The sequence below is a fragment of the Bos grunniens genome, chromosome 6 (genome assembly GCF_055505025.1).
Source record: "Bos grunniens cultivar Pamir isolate PY7600 chromosome 6, Bosgru_T2T1.0, whole genome shotgun sequence".
Classification (NCBI taxonomy): domain Eukaryota; kingdom Metazoa; phylum Chordata; class Mammalia; order Artiodactyla; family Bovidae; genus Bos; species Bos grunniens.
In genome coordinates this window covers 60,213,563-60,231,366 of record NC_141170.1, presented here as the reverse complement: position 1 = coordinate 60,231,366, position 17,804 = coordinate 60,213,563, and the positions used below count along the sequence as shown (strand labels likewise).

Genomic DNA, 17,804 nt, shown 5'->3' with positions numbered 1-17,804 from the left:
GATTCCTGTCTCCTGTACAATGTCATGAACCTCCATCCATTGTTCATCAGGCACTCTATCAGATCTAGTCCCTTAAGTCTATTTCTCACTTCCACTGTATAGTCATAAGGGATTTGATTTAGGTCATACCTGAATGGTCTAGTGGTTTTCCCTCCTTTCTTCAATTTCAGTCTGAATTTGGCAATAAGGAGTTAATGATCTGAGCCACAGTCAGCTCCTAGTCTTGTTTTTGCTGACTGTACTTCTGCATCTTTGGCTGCAAAGAATGTAATCAGTCTTAATTCTGTGTTGACCATCTGGTGATATCCATGTGTAGAGTCTTCCCTTGTGTTGTTGGAAGAGGGTGTTTGCTATGACCAGTGCATTTTCTTGGCAAAACTGTATTAGCCTTTGCCCTGCTTCATTCTATACTCCAAGGCCAAATTTGCCTGTTACTCCAGGTGTTCCTTGACTTCCTATTTTTGCATTCCAGTCCCCTATAATGAAAAAGACATCTTTTTTGAGTGTTAATTCTAGGTCTTGTAGGTTTTCATAGAACCAACTTAGCTTCTTTAGCAGTACTGGCCAGGGCATAGATTTGGATTACCGTGATATTGAATGGTTTGCCTTGGAAATGAGCAGAGATCATTCTGTCGTTTTTGAGACTGCATCCAAGTACTGCATTTCGGACTCTTCTGTTGACTATGATGGCTACTCTATTTCTTCTAAGGGATTCTTGCCTGCAGTAGTAGATATAATGGTCATCTGAATTAAATTCACCCATTCTAGTCCATCTTAGTTCGCTGATTCCTAAAATGTCGACATTCACTCTTGCCATCTCCTGTTTGACCACTTGCAATTTGCCTTGATTCATGAACCTAACATTCCAGGTTCCTATGCAATATTGCTCTTTATAGCATCGGGCCTTGCTTACATCACCAGTCACATCCACAACTGGGTGTTGTTTTTGCTTTGGCTCCATCTCTTCATTCTTTCTGGAGTTATTTCTCCAGTGATATCCAATAGCATGTTGGGCACCTACCGAGCTGGGGAGTTCATCTTTCAGTGTCCTATCTTTTTGCCTTTTCATACTGTTCATGGAGTTCTCAAGGCAAGAATACTGAAGTGGTTTGCCATTCCCTTCTCCAGTGGACCACATTTTGTGTGTGTGTGTATATATATATATATCATACATATATGTATATGTGTTAGTTGCTCAGTCATGTTGAACTCTTTGCAACTAACACATATAAGGATACAGTATCCTTCTTACTTAACCTATTTATGTTAATATTAGCATTTGTATAGTCACCTCCGCTTCCCGCATAGTTCAATCAGTAAAGAATCTGCCTGCATTGCAGGGGACTGGGGATCGTTTCCTCGGTCGGGAAGATTAGCTGGAGAAGGAAATGGCAATGTACTCCAGTATTCTTGCATGAAGAATCCCATGGACAGAGGAGCCTGGCAGGCTACAGTCTATGGAGATGCAAGAGTCCGACATGACTTAGCGACTCAACCCCCATAGCCATCCATGTTTGAAAATGTTGTCATCTTTGACCTCTTCCTATCCATTTGACATGGGCATTTTATAAGGCCCGACCCTGTAGTAGGTTTTAACAGCCACTCCCCTTTCAGATCTCATTGCCTCTAGCCAAGGTTACTATCCTCTTACCTCAAAGAGTTTTCTAACTGATTTTCCCACCAATGGCATCTTCCCTTACAAATCCATTCTTCACTTGCCAAATTAATTTTTTTGAGGCATACTTCAAAATTCTCAACTCAAGAACCTCATCTTTTCCCAAATAAAAGACATATTTACTCCTTGATAATTAGTAAAGGTTTCATTGAAAACCCTCTTCTGCTGTATTTTAAGACCTTTCAGATGAAGGTGTGTGCCATTAATTTTGGAGAAGGAAATGGCAACCCACTCCAGTATTCTTGCCTGGAGAATCCCATGGACAGAGGCCATTAATTTAGTCATTTATTCTTTGGTCTAAATTCAGGAAATGTTTGAATGTTGTGCACTATACAAGTTGTTAGGAGTATAGTGACCCCTGCCCTGATGAATTTTGCTATTTTCTCATCTTTGAGTTCTTTCTACATATAGCACAGTTTATTGAGTTTATATAATTACAGGATTCTTTTTTACCTTTATAATGTTTGCTTTTATGAGTTTGGAAAAGAGGTACAGAGTATCTACTATATTTCTGAAATTAAAGTTAAAATGAAATCTCACATCTTTCCTGATCTAGGTACTTAATGAACATTTTCTGATATCATACATTTTAAATTTTTAGTGGAATTAAATGTCTTCAAATTGTTAAAATAAGCCAAATTCTGATAAAAGACTTAATTTAACAGTTTTAAAAGTATCCTAGAATTACCAAACTTTAAACGTTTCTTTGAAATCATATGCTGTAACTTATTTTAGTTGAGAGGAAAACTGGGGAGGTGAAGTGCTGCTGAGTTAGTACAGTAAATTAGTTCTTGATGTGTTTTATGCTATATATATTACTGGTATATAAAACATATACCATATATATGTTTTATGACATATGTATATTTAGTATATATTAAAACTATAGGAATAGATTCATTAAAATTGATTATTCATAAAACAAGCACTGTTGTTTGTGAAAACTCCATGTGCAGAGAGATTTGTGTAATAGTGATTACCCATATAAACCAGTTACTGGATGACTATAATTTGAATTGCTGAGTGAAGCCTTAGCTTTGAAAGCCACACTGTTGAAGTGAGCTCATCAGCAGTCTTATCTTAATGACATCTCAGTGTTGCTATTGTCATATTGAATAACTTCATCTTATAAATTCACAAACTAACATTTGAGCAGTTTTGAAGCAGAAGTTGCATGTGGATTCTTTAATTACATTTTGAGAAATGTATTCATAATTGACACATCTGTTTTAAACAATGTGTGACACTTTGTATCTCAACTTTAAGTAAAGCAAAGTTATTAAAACAAGAAAGAGTTACAGTATAATTTGATAATCAATTTGAAAAAAAGTGTTACATCGATCTGAAAAGACATTTGTTGTTTAGCCAATAGATGTCAAAGTGATAAAAATTTTTATACCCAGAGAACAAAATAGAAAAAAAGAAATTCATAGAGTAATATGTTGTGAATTTTCCTAAGTTGAAAAAATACTAAAGAGGTTTTCTCACCAGCAGTAAATGTTTTCTAATGTTCTTTTTAACATTCAATTCTTAAGTTTATTTTATAATTCCAGAAGTGTATATTTCAAGTGTAAGTCTTTTATTATTGCTCTTATAGTTACTGGATTCATTCATTCATTAGAAAAATACTTATTCAGCACCTGTCTTTCAGATACTGTTCTAAGTGCTAGGTACAGCTGTGAGCCAAAGCTCTACTGCAGCTAATTTAGGGAATAAACATCTAATATGCTTGATGGTGACAAGTGCTATTAAAAAAAGGAAGAGGGTCAAGGAGATAGAGTGATGATCAATCTAATTTTTATGTGTAACCCTTGCAAACCATTTTAATAATTTAAGTGTAATGACTTTTAATGTGTATTGATCTTTCATCAGTAATTACTCTAAGAAGTACTTCTCATCAGAATTGGATAAATTTTTGAGTGAAACAATATGATATTGTATAGTAAAATTTACTGTGGCAGAAGAAAAAGTCTTATTTAAATTAACTCTGAATTCCATGCCATGAAAACATTAATGCCTAAGTTTACTACATATTTTTCATAAGGAAAATATTTGGCCCAAGAATTCAGTGTTAACACTGGGAAGTAGTCCTATAGACCCTTTTCTATCATGGTAACTGTAGCAAGCTACTTTATCAATAGATAACCTTTAATAGATGTTGTTAAAGTGAAGATTCTTTTCCCAAAATATATACCCAGGCTTAAGCTTAGGCAGAAATTGTTAGAGACCTAGCTATGAAGGATTTTTCAGCAAATTCTGTCTTTCAGGAGGATTTTCCAACTTTGCTTACCTAAATTCTCTACATTTGTCATTATTCACTTCTGTTCAGTTGTTCAGTCATGTCTGACTCTTTGCGACCCCATGAATCGCAGCACGCCAGGCCTCCCTGTCCATCACCAACTCCCGGAGTTCACTCAAACTCATGTCCATTGAGTCGGTGATGCCATGCAGCCATCTCATCCTCTGTCGTCCCCTTCTCCTCCTGCCCCCAATCCCTCCCAGCATCAGAGTCTTTTCCAATGAGTCAACTCTTCGCACGAGGTGGCCAAAGTACTGGAGTTTCAGCTTTAGCATCAATCCTTCCAAAGAACACCCAGGACTGATCTCCTTCAGAATGGACTGGTTGGATTTCCTTGCAGTCCAAGGGACTCTCAAGAGTCTTCTCCAACACCACAGTTCAAAAGCATCAATTCTTTGGCACTCAGCTTTCTTCACAGTCCAACTCTCACATCCATACATGACTACTAGAAAAACCATGGCCTTGACTAGATGGACCTTTGTTGGCAAAGTAATGTCTCTACTTTTGAATATGCTATCTAGGTTGATCATAACTTTCCTTCCAAGGAGTAAGCGTCTTTTAATTTCATGGCTGCAGTCACCATCTGCAGTGATTTTGGAGCCCCCAAAAATAAAGTCTGACACTGTTTCCACTGTTGCCCCATCTATTTGCCATGAAGTGATGGGACCAGATGCCGTGATTTTGTTTTCTGAATGTTGAGCTTTAAGCCCACTTTTTCACTCTCCTCTTTCACTGTCATTACCCTTATTCAATTTGACATTTAAAATTTTTCTTGTATCAATTATTAGAGGAGAAACTACAGAATTAAATAAAATAACAGAATTAGATCTTTTAAATATTTTAATGGTCATGTTGTCCTCTTCCTAAGTTTTACTTTTTCTTTGATTAAACTTGCTAGAAGGGAAGAGATTTTTAGAGCTAGGTCTCTAATTCTCTCTTTTTATTTCTTAATTGTTTAGTTTCACCTCTATATTATTTCATGACTCCTCCTAGAGGGGTTTTCAACTTGAATAGATGGCTTAGTGCATGTCTTTTCTTTCCTTTTAAAATAATCGATGCATTTAGAAAGTCACAGTCTTACAGTAGAGGAATTATCCCACCTACAGTGACTATCCAAACTGTCCACTATGCTTAGGTACCATCTGTTTTTCTTTTATCAAAGTCTTACTTTTTTTGTTCCAGTGCTCCCACCTACAATAATCAGTCTCACCTTCCTGTTGGATCATTCTCATCATTCTAATATATTCTATATATTTTTAAATCAACAAATACGTAGACAAAATAGATCCATTACCTTGATTCCTCTCATTTCTTCCAGCCACTGGATCATCAAAAAAGCAAGAGAGTTTCAGAAAAACATCTTTCTACTTTATTGACTATGCCAAAGCCTCTGACTGTGTGGATCACAACAAACTGTGGGAAATTCTGAAAGAGATGGGAATACCAGACCACCTGACCTGCCTCCTGAGAAGCCTATGTGCAGCTCAGGAAGCAACAGTTAGAACTGGACATGGAACAACAGACTGTTTCCAAATAGGAAAAGGAGTCCGTCAAGGCTATATGTTGTCACCCTGCTTATTTAACTTATATGTAGAGTACATCATGAGAAATGCTGGGCTGGAAGAAGCACAAGCTGGAATCATGATTGCCAGGAGAAATACCAATAACCTCAGATATGCAGATGACACCACCCTTATGGCAGAAAGTGAAGAACTAAAGAGCCTCTTGATGAAAGTGAAAGAGGAGAGTGAAAAAGTTGACTTAAAGCCCAACATTTAGAAAACTAAGATCATGGCATCCAGTCCCTGATGGGTAAATAGATGGGGAAACATGGTATGAAAGTTAACTATCACTTCATGGTAAATAGATGGGGAAACAGTGGCAGACTTTATTTTTGGGGCTCCAAAATCAATGTAGATGGTTTGACTGCAACCATGAAGTTAAAAGATGCTTGCTCATTGGAAGAAAAGCTATGACCAACCTAGACAACATATTAAAAAGCAGAGACATTACTTTGCCAACAAAGGCCCATCTAGTCAAGGCTATGGTTTTTCCAGTAGTCATGTAAGGGTGTGAGAGCTGGACTATAAAGAAAGCTGAGCACTGAAGAATTGATGCTTTTGAACTGTGGTGTTGGAGAAGACTCTTGAGAGTCCCTTGGACTGTAAGGAGATCCAATCAGTCCACCCTAAAGGAGATCAGTCCTGAATGTTCATTGGAAGGACTGATGTTGAAGCTGAAACTCCAATACTTTGGCCACCTGATGCAAAGAGCTGACTCATTGGAAAAGACCCTGATGCTGGGAAAGATTGGAGGTGGGAGGAGAAGGGGACAACAGAGGATGATATGGTTGGATGGCATCACCGACTCAGTAGAGATGAGTTTGGGTAAACACCGGGAGTTGGTGATGGACAGGGAGGCCTGGCGTGCTGCAGTCCATGGAGTTGCAAAGGGTCAGACATGACTGAGCAACTGAACTGACTGATAATACTTATTGTTGACTAGTGGGCCTGTAAAAATAAATAAGAAGGATACACTCACTTTAGTTTTGAAAATATGAATTTTATGAAAGTTAACTATCTTTTCAAATTTAAAATAGACATACTTTCAACCCAGCAATTCCACTTCTGTGAATAAATTCCATAGATAACAAAAGTTTCAAAAGGATTTTTAATCTCAAAATTATTTTAATAGCATAAAACAAATGTAAAATCAATCTGCATGCCCACTAGCAAGAAAATAGTTTAATAAATTGTGTTTTACAGTTATGAAATATTATGCAACTATTATAAAGATCATTATTTTATATTTCCATGTATATAATTTTAGTGAGAAAAGCAAAATGCCAAAAATATGTATAATGTAATCTTTTATAAAACAAAATAATAAAAACTCCTATATATGTGTATGTAAGTTTGGATATGAATTCTATAAACATGGAGAAAGATGTGAAAGGCTATACACCAAGCTATCAACATTGATTACCAGGAAGAATGAGTGGTGAAGATCAACAAAATAAGTGTCTCAGTGAAGAAAAGCATGCAGTGTGAGCCTGCCGATGTAGAAGGATGGGGCAGGGCATTGTATATACGTGCATATGTATGCATGTATGCAACTAAACCCATGATTACTACAGCAGTGGTTAAAAACTTCTGCTTGGCCTTTGTCACCAAAGATCCTAGTTTCTCTTTAATCAGAAAGCCTGTTTCAGGGGCTAGTCTCCCACCTGCATCTCTAGCCTACTCAGAAGAGCTTCTCTACTTAAGAGGTATTTATTTAATGCATTTCTCAATTCCTCTGTGAAAAGGGTCTTTGGCCCCTCTTGGGACTGGAAGCATGGTTCAACAGTTTAACATTCACGTCTTTGGATTTCTTCTCTATCACATACTGAGAAGTGTCTGGCACCTTAGTGGCCTTTAAAGTCCATTCTTGTGTTCAGGCTTCAACCAGTCAACCAAACAGCAAAACAACTAAAATTAGTTATTGGAGCTAGCACATTGTAAATGGACTCTCTGGTATGTGTTCTCATACTGACAGATTGAATCCAATTTAAAATTTTATTTATATAAGTTATATTTATTAAGATAAATTCTTTATTTGTAATGTTCATTTAATTATTTTCTCTGCCACAATAAATAGCCCTCTTAAAAGAAAGATCTTTGTTATTTATCTTTCTACCTCTTGTGGTGCCTTAAACATGTAAATGCTTGGTAAATATTATACTTATTTGCATGAAGACAGTGATGGTAAGATCATCATTAACTACTGCAATGGCCTTTCTTCATTGTGTGGGTCTGTACTTACAGATATTTACTATCTCTGGCCCCTGCCCACTCAGTGCCCTCTTTTGTCATTCCAACAACTAAAAATCCATGCCCCCTAATTTCGGAGTGTGGGAGCAGAGGGGTTGGTGCTACTCTTGTTGAGAACCATAAGGCTAGAGTAATTGGAGAAGCCTTTCTAAGGGGCAGCAGTGCCAGTGATAAACCGTGAAGGATGAGTGGATTTCCAAAACTAGAGAAATTGGGACACAAACAGCATGTGAAAGAGGAAGCACCATAATGTAGGCTCTGAAGTGGTGTGTCCATGTTGGAAAATAGTTAGAAACAAAGTTGGATAGGTAGAGTGGAGTTAGAAGGTTGTGGATAGAAGGAGTCTGGCAGACGTGAAGAAGAGGGAAAAGTACTATTTCATACTGTAATGCATGCTGCATACTACTGCCAAATTAACTTTCTAAAAGCATTGCCCTCTTCAGCAGTCCACTTAACATTGCCTGCCTTTGGCTCTGTGCTCAGGACATTTTATGTCATCTTATGCATGCAACTTTGTCTCTTACTACTCCTTAAAATTAATTAGGAATGTCTGATTGGCTGATCAAACTGATAGCTCCCCCTCTTTCTTTGTCAGTATGCTCACTTCATGCTTTTATTGATACATTTCTTCCTGGATAAAACCTTTCATCATTCTGCCTAGGCAACTTCTTCCCATTCTTAGAAGCCTTCTCCCTAATCAGACTGACCCATAGCACTCCACACCATGCTGATATCTCCTTTCTCTGTCTCACAGTATTTATGGCTTGTTGTATGCTGTTTGGCACAGAATTGTATATGGCTTTTCATGCCTCTCATTCTTATGTCTCTGAATAGTTTTTATTCGCCTACTAAAGAGCTGTGTAAGGTTAAGGTACATGCCTCACAATATTTTGTAAGTCTCCAAAGCAGCTTTGCTTTTTTTTTTTTTTTTTGGTCATTTGAAAGATATTGGGCACCCTGAAAGCTCAAATTCTGTGTTTGTACATTTGTAGGTAACAAAATGTTAATACTGCAGCATTATAGTGTTTCTTATATTTAAGTTGTTATTTTTTGTTTCAGTACTCAGTTTAATTATTTTTGAGGGTAAGAACAAAGATGTATATTGGTTTCCCCCACAATGCTTGGTAGAGTGTCTTGCTTACAGTTACCATTCAGTATTTTAAAATTTGATTGTATTTGATAAGATTTTCATTTGCTTTATCAATGTGCCTCAGGTATAACCATGTTCAGACCATTTGTTTTGTCAACAACAGAGGATACCGTTAGGGCATTTGTACATCCAAGAAAGAATCCTATCCCAGTCCTAGGTATCTTTCTTGAGCCATATTTTCCTTTTGCTAAGTAGTGTCATAGAAATTTGTCTACTGTACTAAATCAGAATGGCACAGTCATAATTACAGAGCCATACTGACTTCAGGTTATTTATTTGAAAAAGAGTAAGTATTGTCATATTTTGATCCTTTGTAGTTTCCAAACTTTTTCTTTCTCTTTAGTCTGCTCAATATTCTTTGCTCAAATGAAGTCCTACCCAGTATTGTACTATATTAATGAAACACCCTCCTTTCCTTAAGGGAGAAAATAGAAGTGGAGAGCAGTAAACGGGAGCCCCACCTTTGTGTTTCTCCTCCTTTCTCACCCCCATCCAGAGTACAGCTTCAACATCACTATAACTCATCTAATTTAAAAATGCTTTCTAAAAAAGTGATTGTGAAATTTCATTTAGGAACTTAGTATAAAAATAGAAGTATTTTAGTTTTACAGTGATTTTTAAGTACAAAGGAAAATGCTGTGGAATACATTTCTTGTTTCAGCAATAAAAGAGTTAACATACTAAGCAGCAGAGACAGACACTGCAACGGGATAGTGCTTTCTGTCTCTGTCATTTGTGGTTTAAGAAAAGGGGGTGGTGTTCTGCATTTAAAAGGACTTTAATGAATGCTGTCAGTGTTTGTGAGAGCTAATGGTCAGTAAGGGGAAGGAGAGCAGGGGAAAGTCTAGCTGCTTCAGGATAGGTGGATGAGAGTTTGCTCTGATTGAACGGAATGTTCCACCGTGTTTCCTCTTTTTTTCATTGTCCTTTGTTCTTTATAATCTGATATATTGGTATAAAAGTAAATGTAGATATATATGTGAATGTGATTTATTTTCCTTTCAATTTGTTTATTGTGTACAGCAGGGCATATACTTCTCTTGTCTTGGTTGGATGCACAAATCTGTGTGCAGTGCTTTTTGCCCGTTGCCTAGACGATCACTTGGTTTCTCTGAGGATGTCTGGTTCTCGTAAAGAGTTTGATGTGAAGCAGATTTTGAAAATCAGATGGAGGTGGTTTAGCCATCAAGCATCATCTCCTAATTCTACAGTTGACAGCCAGCAGGGAGAATTTTGGAATCGAGGACAGACCGGAGCAAACGGTGGGAGAAAGTTTTTAGATCCATGTAGCCTGCAATTGCCTTTGGCTTCAATTGGTTACCGAAGGTCCAGCCAACTGGATTTTCAGAATTCACCTTCTTGGCCAATGGCATCCACCTCTGAAGTCCCTGCATTTGAGTTTACAGCAGAAGATTGTGGCGGTGCACATTGGCTGGATAGACCAGAAGTGGATGATGACACTAGTGAAGAAGAAAATGAATCTGATTCCAGTTCATGCAGGTTGATTATTTTTTTTTACTGTTAGAAATGGGGTGTGGGGGGATATTCTCTATACTGTTTAAAACAATTTAGTATTGTTGTTTAAAATCTATGATTATACATATACATGCCTCTCTGTGTGTGTGTGTGTATATATATATATATATATATATATATATATAATGGTATGTAATGTGGTTCTTTTACTGGGTTTTTTTAACGTTCTAATATTGATTTTAATTCTAGAAAATTATAAAGACAACAAACAGCTTTCATTTTGAAATATCTTGTGTTCCATATATAGATCTGGCTCTGCCTTGAAAATAATATATGGTAGCAGTTCTATGCATCATGCCTTGTAGTTTGCTTCATTCATGTACCTTCTATAGTCTTATAGCAAAACTGTAGGAGACATTTCTGGAGTACAAAAAATTTTTATGACATTTCAGTTTGCAACGGATTATAGTCATGTTTTAATTTTAGTTAAAGGTTTTACCAGGAGATGCACATAGTAGTTGCCAGTAATTTTTATTTACTCCATTGTGGTTGTCAATAATATTTTTCTTATGGTTATTTCTCTTTGTCCTGTGTTGCAGCCCTCTTGACTAATACAGAGAATACAGTAGCACATCTCTTTCTAAGATGACAGCTACTAATTCCTGTTACCTTCACTTCACTGAAAATTGTGCTATTTAGGGACATGAAGGATATTCCTTCAGGAAAGTATAAGGGAACATAGAGGAGCTAGATGTGGTCAGCTGGTAAAAAGGGGGCAAAAAGAAGGGGAAATGAGTTTGAAAATTAAAAATTGGTTAAATTCATATGACTTTATCCATCTTCACCCATGGAGCCAGGCTTTACTTTTGAAATGAATTTTCTTCTTAATCAGTATAAACTACTATCACATCTTAAGAAATAAGTTAGAGCCTGAAAGTCACCCTTCTGATTCATCTTCACTCAAAAATATTTAAAGGCTTATTTTTCTAGATTAATTACTGGATCCTTTTTCTTTTAAAATTTCTCTGCAGGTTTTGATAACACTTGTAATTTGTATCTTGGTTATTAATAATATAGGCATCATAAGAGATGGAGACAAAATGAGTTCATATATTCAAGTATCTCTTACTCGGGGATATTTACCACCTTCTCTTCTAATCTTCAGAATATGGAATTCTGAACTGTGGTGTTGGAATAATAACAAATATAGACCAGTCATCTATGCTCATTTGTGTAATGGAGAGAGGGAAATATCTTTACATAGGTAACTAGTATATTTAATTTTTAAAAATTTAATTAGTTCATGATTTAGCATTATATTAAGAGAATAGAAGCCACTGATAATTTTCATATGGAGATCATTTGAATTAATATGGTTTCATTGTTTTGTGTTTTCTTTGGATACTTGTTGCCATAAAAGGCGTGATTTATTTAGTAAAAGGTTCAGGGTTTACCATTTTTGTGAGAAACCAAAGAGTAATCATCTTTGCATTTGAAAATCAATATAATGTATCAAGAATATTTTAACAAAATTAGAGGAAAAAAAGGTTCATTCATTTACCAGCATAAGTTATAAAAATCTTAACATGTGTCTACTACCTGGAGAGATTATACATATGTGAGGGAGTATAAAATTTATATACATGTATATAATCTTACATTACACACACCTGGGTCACTGTAATTTACTTCCTTACAGCAAAGGTAGTTTGCAAAGCTAATGATTACTGAAATTAAGTTACTCTGTTCTTTAGTATCCACATTAAAATGTCATCTTGATGGGATAGTCATTATGACAGAAAAAGATTGCTTTTTTTTTTTTGGACTTAGATTGCTGTGTGCATAGTTCAAGAATATATAATTGATTTTTATTTGTAGGAGTTATAAAAATTAGAAAATTATATTTTCTAAAATTTAAAATGAATGTAGTTGTTTTTAAAATGCTAATAGAGAAGGTTGAGAAAGTAAATAATAAGGGAATAAACAGTTCACATCTGCAGTGATCAAACTCTAAATTATTTCAAAAATAAAATGTACTTAAAGAAAATGTCTTCGATTTTTAGATATGAGAGGAAATGTGTCAAAGAAATTTACTATTCCTGGTGGCTTAACATTTCTATCCCAACATCTTTCTGCAAAAAAAGTGGAAATCATTTTAGACTTTAGAAATGTCATTTGTGTGTGTACTTTTACTTTTCCATTTTTCTCCAGATTAAATGTATCTAATTTTCATATCCTTCTTCAATCCTCCAGCTCTAAGTCTTTGATCTTCATCATGAGGATACATTTATTTGCCGCCAGCTTTTTGATTAAGTGAGCAATCTCTCTAGGTGGTTGGCCTTCTACTGTAAACAAATCAAAAACTATCACTGTTAATGTCAAAAGAAGTTACACTGACATTCATCAAATTTCGTATATAACTTGGGAATAGTTCTTTTCCTTACATAGTACTTGCAATAAAATATATAGCAAACATTTTATTTCAGTATACCATAGACGGACATGGCATGATGGGGAGACATATGATATACGTTTCATCAGTTCTATTCAAACCTGCCTGGCTCTTCAACTTATGGTAATTTCTGCTGTCTCACATCTAAGTGATTTAAAAGTTTCTTATCTTTTAACTGATCTTGTGTCTGTAGCTTAGCCACTTTCTCTCCAATGTCGTTACTTTGTTATTAAAATACAAACTTTGATTTTTACACCTTGAGGAATTTTAGGCCCTGAGTAACAGAATTGTGATCTTTTGTGTGAGCAGTAGGTTTCTATGACTGTAACTCAAGATGAATTTTCACCAGGGCCAGTCAGGTTTACATGATAACTCGTCATGGGACCATAAGATAAATACAATTTACACTGTATTTGATTGGCCAACTTTGAAATTATGGTATTTTTACATAGTGAAGAAATTTTCATTCTCTCAACCTTGTTTATAAAGTTAAACATTTTTAAAATCAGATTATTTTTTAATTTATTTAAAATAGTAGTAGTATTTAAAATACTACTGTATTTTATAAATATCCCAATAAAATAATAGCTAATACTGACTGGGTATTTAATATCTGTGAGACACTGTTACTGTATTACATCATTTAGTCTTCACAGATTTCCGAGTTAGATTGTCACTATTGTCATTCTAACTGTAGAGATGAGGCCAGTGAGGCACGGAAAGGTTAAGTAACTTGCTCAAAAATAGTAAGTAAAATGAAACTGCATTTTTAAAAAACTAAAGTTTATATTAACACTTTCAGATTTACAAGAAAATTACAGAGATAATGTAGTGAGTTCCTATATATCCCACACCCAGTTTTCCGTATTATTTCCCTAACAGTTATTAACATGTTCGAATATGGTGCATCCATTACTGTGAACCAATATGATACATTATTATTAACTAAAGACCATACTTTATTCAGATTCCCTTAATGTCTAAATACCTAAAGTTCTTTTGCTGTTACAGGATCCCACCTAGGATACCGATTACATTTAATCATCGTATATCCTTAGGCTCCTCTAGACTGTGACAGTTTCTCAGACTTCCCTTGTTTTTGATGACCTTGGCAGTTTGGGGATTAGTGGTTAGGTATTTTGCAGAATGTCTTACTCAGTTGGGATTTGTCTGATACTTTTCTCATGATTAAACTGGCGTTATAAGTTTTAGGGAGGAAGACCACAAAGGTAAAGTGCCATTTTCATCACACCCAAATCAACGATAGATATCATCAATCTGACTTACAATTTTTGACCTTGGTCTCTTGGAAATAGCTACATTTTGAACCCAAACCATTAACATGTAAATTTCATGCACAAATACCAGTAGGCAGTTCTCTGTGACTTTTCCTTTAATCACTGAGTTCACTTTGGATTAACATAATACTGATTCATTCTAACCAGTTTTACCTTCTCTCCTCAACTGATTTTCTCAGTGTTCAGTTCAGTTCAGTTCAGTCACTCAGTTGTGTCCGACTCTTTGCGACCCCATGAATCGCAGCCTGCCAGGCCTCCTTGTCCATCACCAACTCCTGGAGTTCACTCAGACCCATGTCCATCAAGTCGGTGATGCCATCTAGCCATGTCATCCTCTGTCGTCCCCTTCTCCTCCTGCCCCCATTCCCTCCCAGCATAGCCACCTCTGACTGATTTACAGGTATAATCTCTTGACAGCCATTTACCCACAGTCATCGGATCCATCGTATTCATTGCTTGCTATTCTATTTCAGCAGATATCCTTGAACTCTTCTGTTCCTTGGTCTGTTGATTTGCCTTTCTTTGACTCATCTTGAAAACATTTAGGCCCTTCTCCTCTCCCAGCAAGGGGTTATCTTCATAATATAGCATTTCTCAAGTGCTATCCCTTTTTTCTTGACCCTTTTTTTTTCTCATTAGATGAAGCATTCTTTATTTAATAGAGGTCTAGATTAGGACAGATCTTAATAGGAGCATAAATTTTAAACCCAAGAATTTATGTAGAACTAATTGAAAGTAACTAGCAGTATCTCTTTCTGTTGTTGACCCTTTTTAATGTTATGTTTTTATGTCAAACATCTTCTTGTTTGAACTAGTCTATTAATTCTGATTCATTTTAAAATTAAAATCTTATACATCTCCACATGAAAAAAACCTTTGCTTCCAGAGATGGCAAAGAAGTTCTGCTATATTGTACCTATATCAAGAAAGGATGTATTGTAATGTCCTCCTCACACATAAGCCCAAGTCATGGATTCCCTTGACATAAGCTATAGAACCTTTCCCCAGAAAACCCTCTGTATGTGTGTGTCTGTATGTGCATGTATGTACACACACATATGTTAAATATTTCATACAGGGTTCAGTTCAGTTCAGTTGCTCAGTCGTGTCCAACTCTTTGTGACCCCATGAACCGCAGCATGCCAGGCCTCCCTGTCCATCACCAACTCCCGGAGTTTACCCATACTCATCTCCATTGAGTCGGTGATGCCATCCAACCATCTCATTCTGTCGTCCCCTTCTCTTCCTGCCCCCAATCTTTCCCAGCATCAGGGTCTTTTCAAATGAGTCAGCTCTTTGCGTCAGGTGGCCAAAATATTAGAGTTTCAGCTTCAACATCAGTCCTTCCAGTGAACACCCAGGACAGATTTCCTTTAGGATGGACAGGTTGGATCTCCTTGCAGTCCAAGGGACTCTCAAGAGTCAAGGGATTTCCAACACCACAGTTCAAAAGCATCAATTCTTCAGCACTCAGCTTTCTTTCTAGTCCAATTCTCACAACCATACATGACCACTGGAAAAACCATGGCCTTGACTAGACAGACCTTTGTTGGCAAAGTAATGTCTCTGCTTCATAAATCCCCTAAAGCCTATCTTTACATTGTATCAATCAGGGTTCTTAGTTTTAAGCAACTGAAACTGACTGGCTGGTTTAAACAGAATAGAAATTTATTGGAATCATTAGTTCCCAAAAAGAATTAGCTTAGCAAAACGGCTAATGGGTTCTAGAGTTGCACAACTGACCTTTGTAAGTCCAAATTTTTAAGGCAGAGGAAACTTTTATGACACTTAACTGCTTATATGTTCATCCATTTGTAACTAGACAGTGAAGTTTTACATTTTTAGAATTGGATAAATTAGGCATGAAAAACAGTGATACAGACATACACACAATCACTCATATGCACAAAGATGTATAATTTGGCCATTTAACTTTAGGGAGTATGTTAGTAGAGAATAGGCTAAGATGATGTAACAAAGATATTCAGAAATGTAGTGTCTCAAATAAAATAGAAGTTTATTTCTCTGTCATCTCACAAATGGGCAAATGGCTCAGGGCAGACAGGTAGTTCTGCTACCCAAGTTCCTTCAGAGACCTAGGTTCCTTCCATACTCTTTCTCCATCCCATAGGGCATTATTCTTTCTTTATGGTCAAAGCTTCCTAAGCTCTCTGTCCACATTCTAGCCTGTGGGATTGAGCAAGGAAAGAACAGGGAGGACATTAAGCTATTAACACAAATTACAGATATCAGTTCTGCGCATGTGCCATTGTTGAAAACCTAGTCACATGGCTGCAGTGAGTAGCTAAGGAGGTTCAGATGTGGTCTCTGCCTGGGTAGCCGTGTGTCCAGGTAAAACTCACTACTGTGGTGCATGTGAAGAATGGTTTGGGGATTATGATCGACAGGGTGCAAGAGGTGAAGACAGCTGGATAGAACTCTTCAGAATCCTTTTGATCTAATTTTTGATGAGTTTTTTTCGATATTGTGTACTTTTTTTTTTTTTTTTACCATTGAGACATTAGCAAATAGAGATAAGCAGAAATGAAAAAATAAAAACCACTAATTACCCTACCACCTTGAAATACTATTAACAATTTGAGAAAGTGTTCTTCCAGTATATTTTATACGAGTATAGAATAAAAATATGTTTTTAGAAGTGATTTCACTTTCACTTTTCACTTTCATGTATTGGAGAAGGAAATGGCAACCCACTCCAGTGTTCTTGCCTGGAGAATCCCAGGGAAGGGGGAGCCTGGTGGGCTGCCGTCTATGGGGTTGCACAGAGTCGGACACGACTGAAGTGACTTAGCAGCTGCAGCAGAATAAAATCTGAATTTCATTGTGCATACTGTTTTGCAACATTTTTGCCTTGACTTACTCCTTTCCCTATTTGGAACCAGTCTGTTGTTCCATGTCCAGTTCTAACTGTTGCTTCGTGACGTGCACACAGATTTCTCAGGAGGCAGGTCAGGTGGTCTGGTATTCCCATCTCTTTAACAATTTTCCACAGCTGCTTGTGATCCACACAGTCAAAGGCTTTGAAATAGTCAATAAAGCAGAAGTAACATGTTTTTCTGGAACTCTCTTGCTTTTTTGATGATCCAACAGATGTTGGCAATTTGATCTCTGGTTCCTCTACCTTTTCTAAAACCAGCTTGAACATCTGGAAGTTGACGGTTTACATACTGTTGAAGCCTGGGTTGGAGAATTTTGAGCATTACTTTGCTAGCGTGTGAGATGAGTTCAATTGTGTGGTAGTTTGAGCATTCTTTGGCATTGCCTTTCTTTGGGATTGGAATGAAAACTGACCGTTTCCAGTCCTGTGGCCACTGCTGAGTTTTCCAAATTTGCTGGAATACTGAGTGCTGCACTTTCACAGCATCATCTTTTAAGATTTGAAATAGCTCAACTGGAATCCCATCACTTCCACTAGCTTTGTTCATAGTGATGCTTCCTAAGGCCCGCTTGACTTCACATTCCAGGTGTCTGGCTCTAGGCGAGTGATCACACCATCGCGATTATCTGGGTCATGAAGATCATTTTTGTACAATTCTTCTGTGTATTCTTGCCACCTCTTCTTAATATCTTCTGCTTCTGTTAGGTCCATACCATTTCTGTCCTTTATTGTGCTCATCTTTG

General features: G+C 36.6%; 1 protein-coding gene across 6 annotated transcripts in view; it reads left to right on the top strand.

Annotated features, from left to right (window-relative positions):
- KLHL5 (kelch like family member 5) overlaps window positions 1–17,804 on the top strand; it is a 93,017-nt gene that overhangs the window by 15,052 nt on the left and 60,161 nt on the right. The window contains exons 2-3 of one of the 6 annotated variants that reach the window (XM_086406104.1): window positions 9,963–10,436; window positions 11,578–11,676. The exons of 2 other annotated variants lie outside the window; for them this stretch is intronic. In XM_086406104.1, coding sequence (XP_086262230.1) covers window positions 10,054–10,436; window positions 11,578–11,676 — 482 coding nt within the window. In that variant the 5' untranslated portion in view covers window positions 9,963–10,053. Of the gene's footprint in view, window positions 1–9,959; window positions 10,437–11,577; window positions 11,677–17,804 lie in introns of all 6 variants that reach the window. 3 more of the 6 variants (XM_086406103.1, XM_086406106.1, XM_086406105.1) reach the window with 3 other exon arrangements.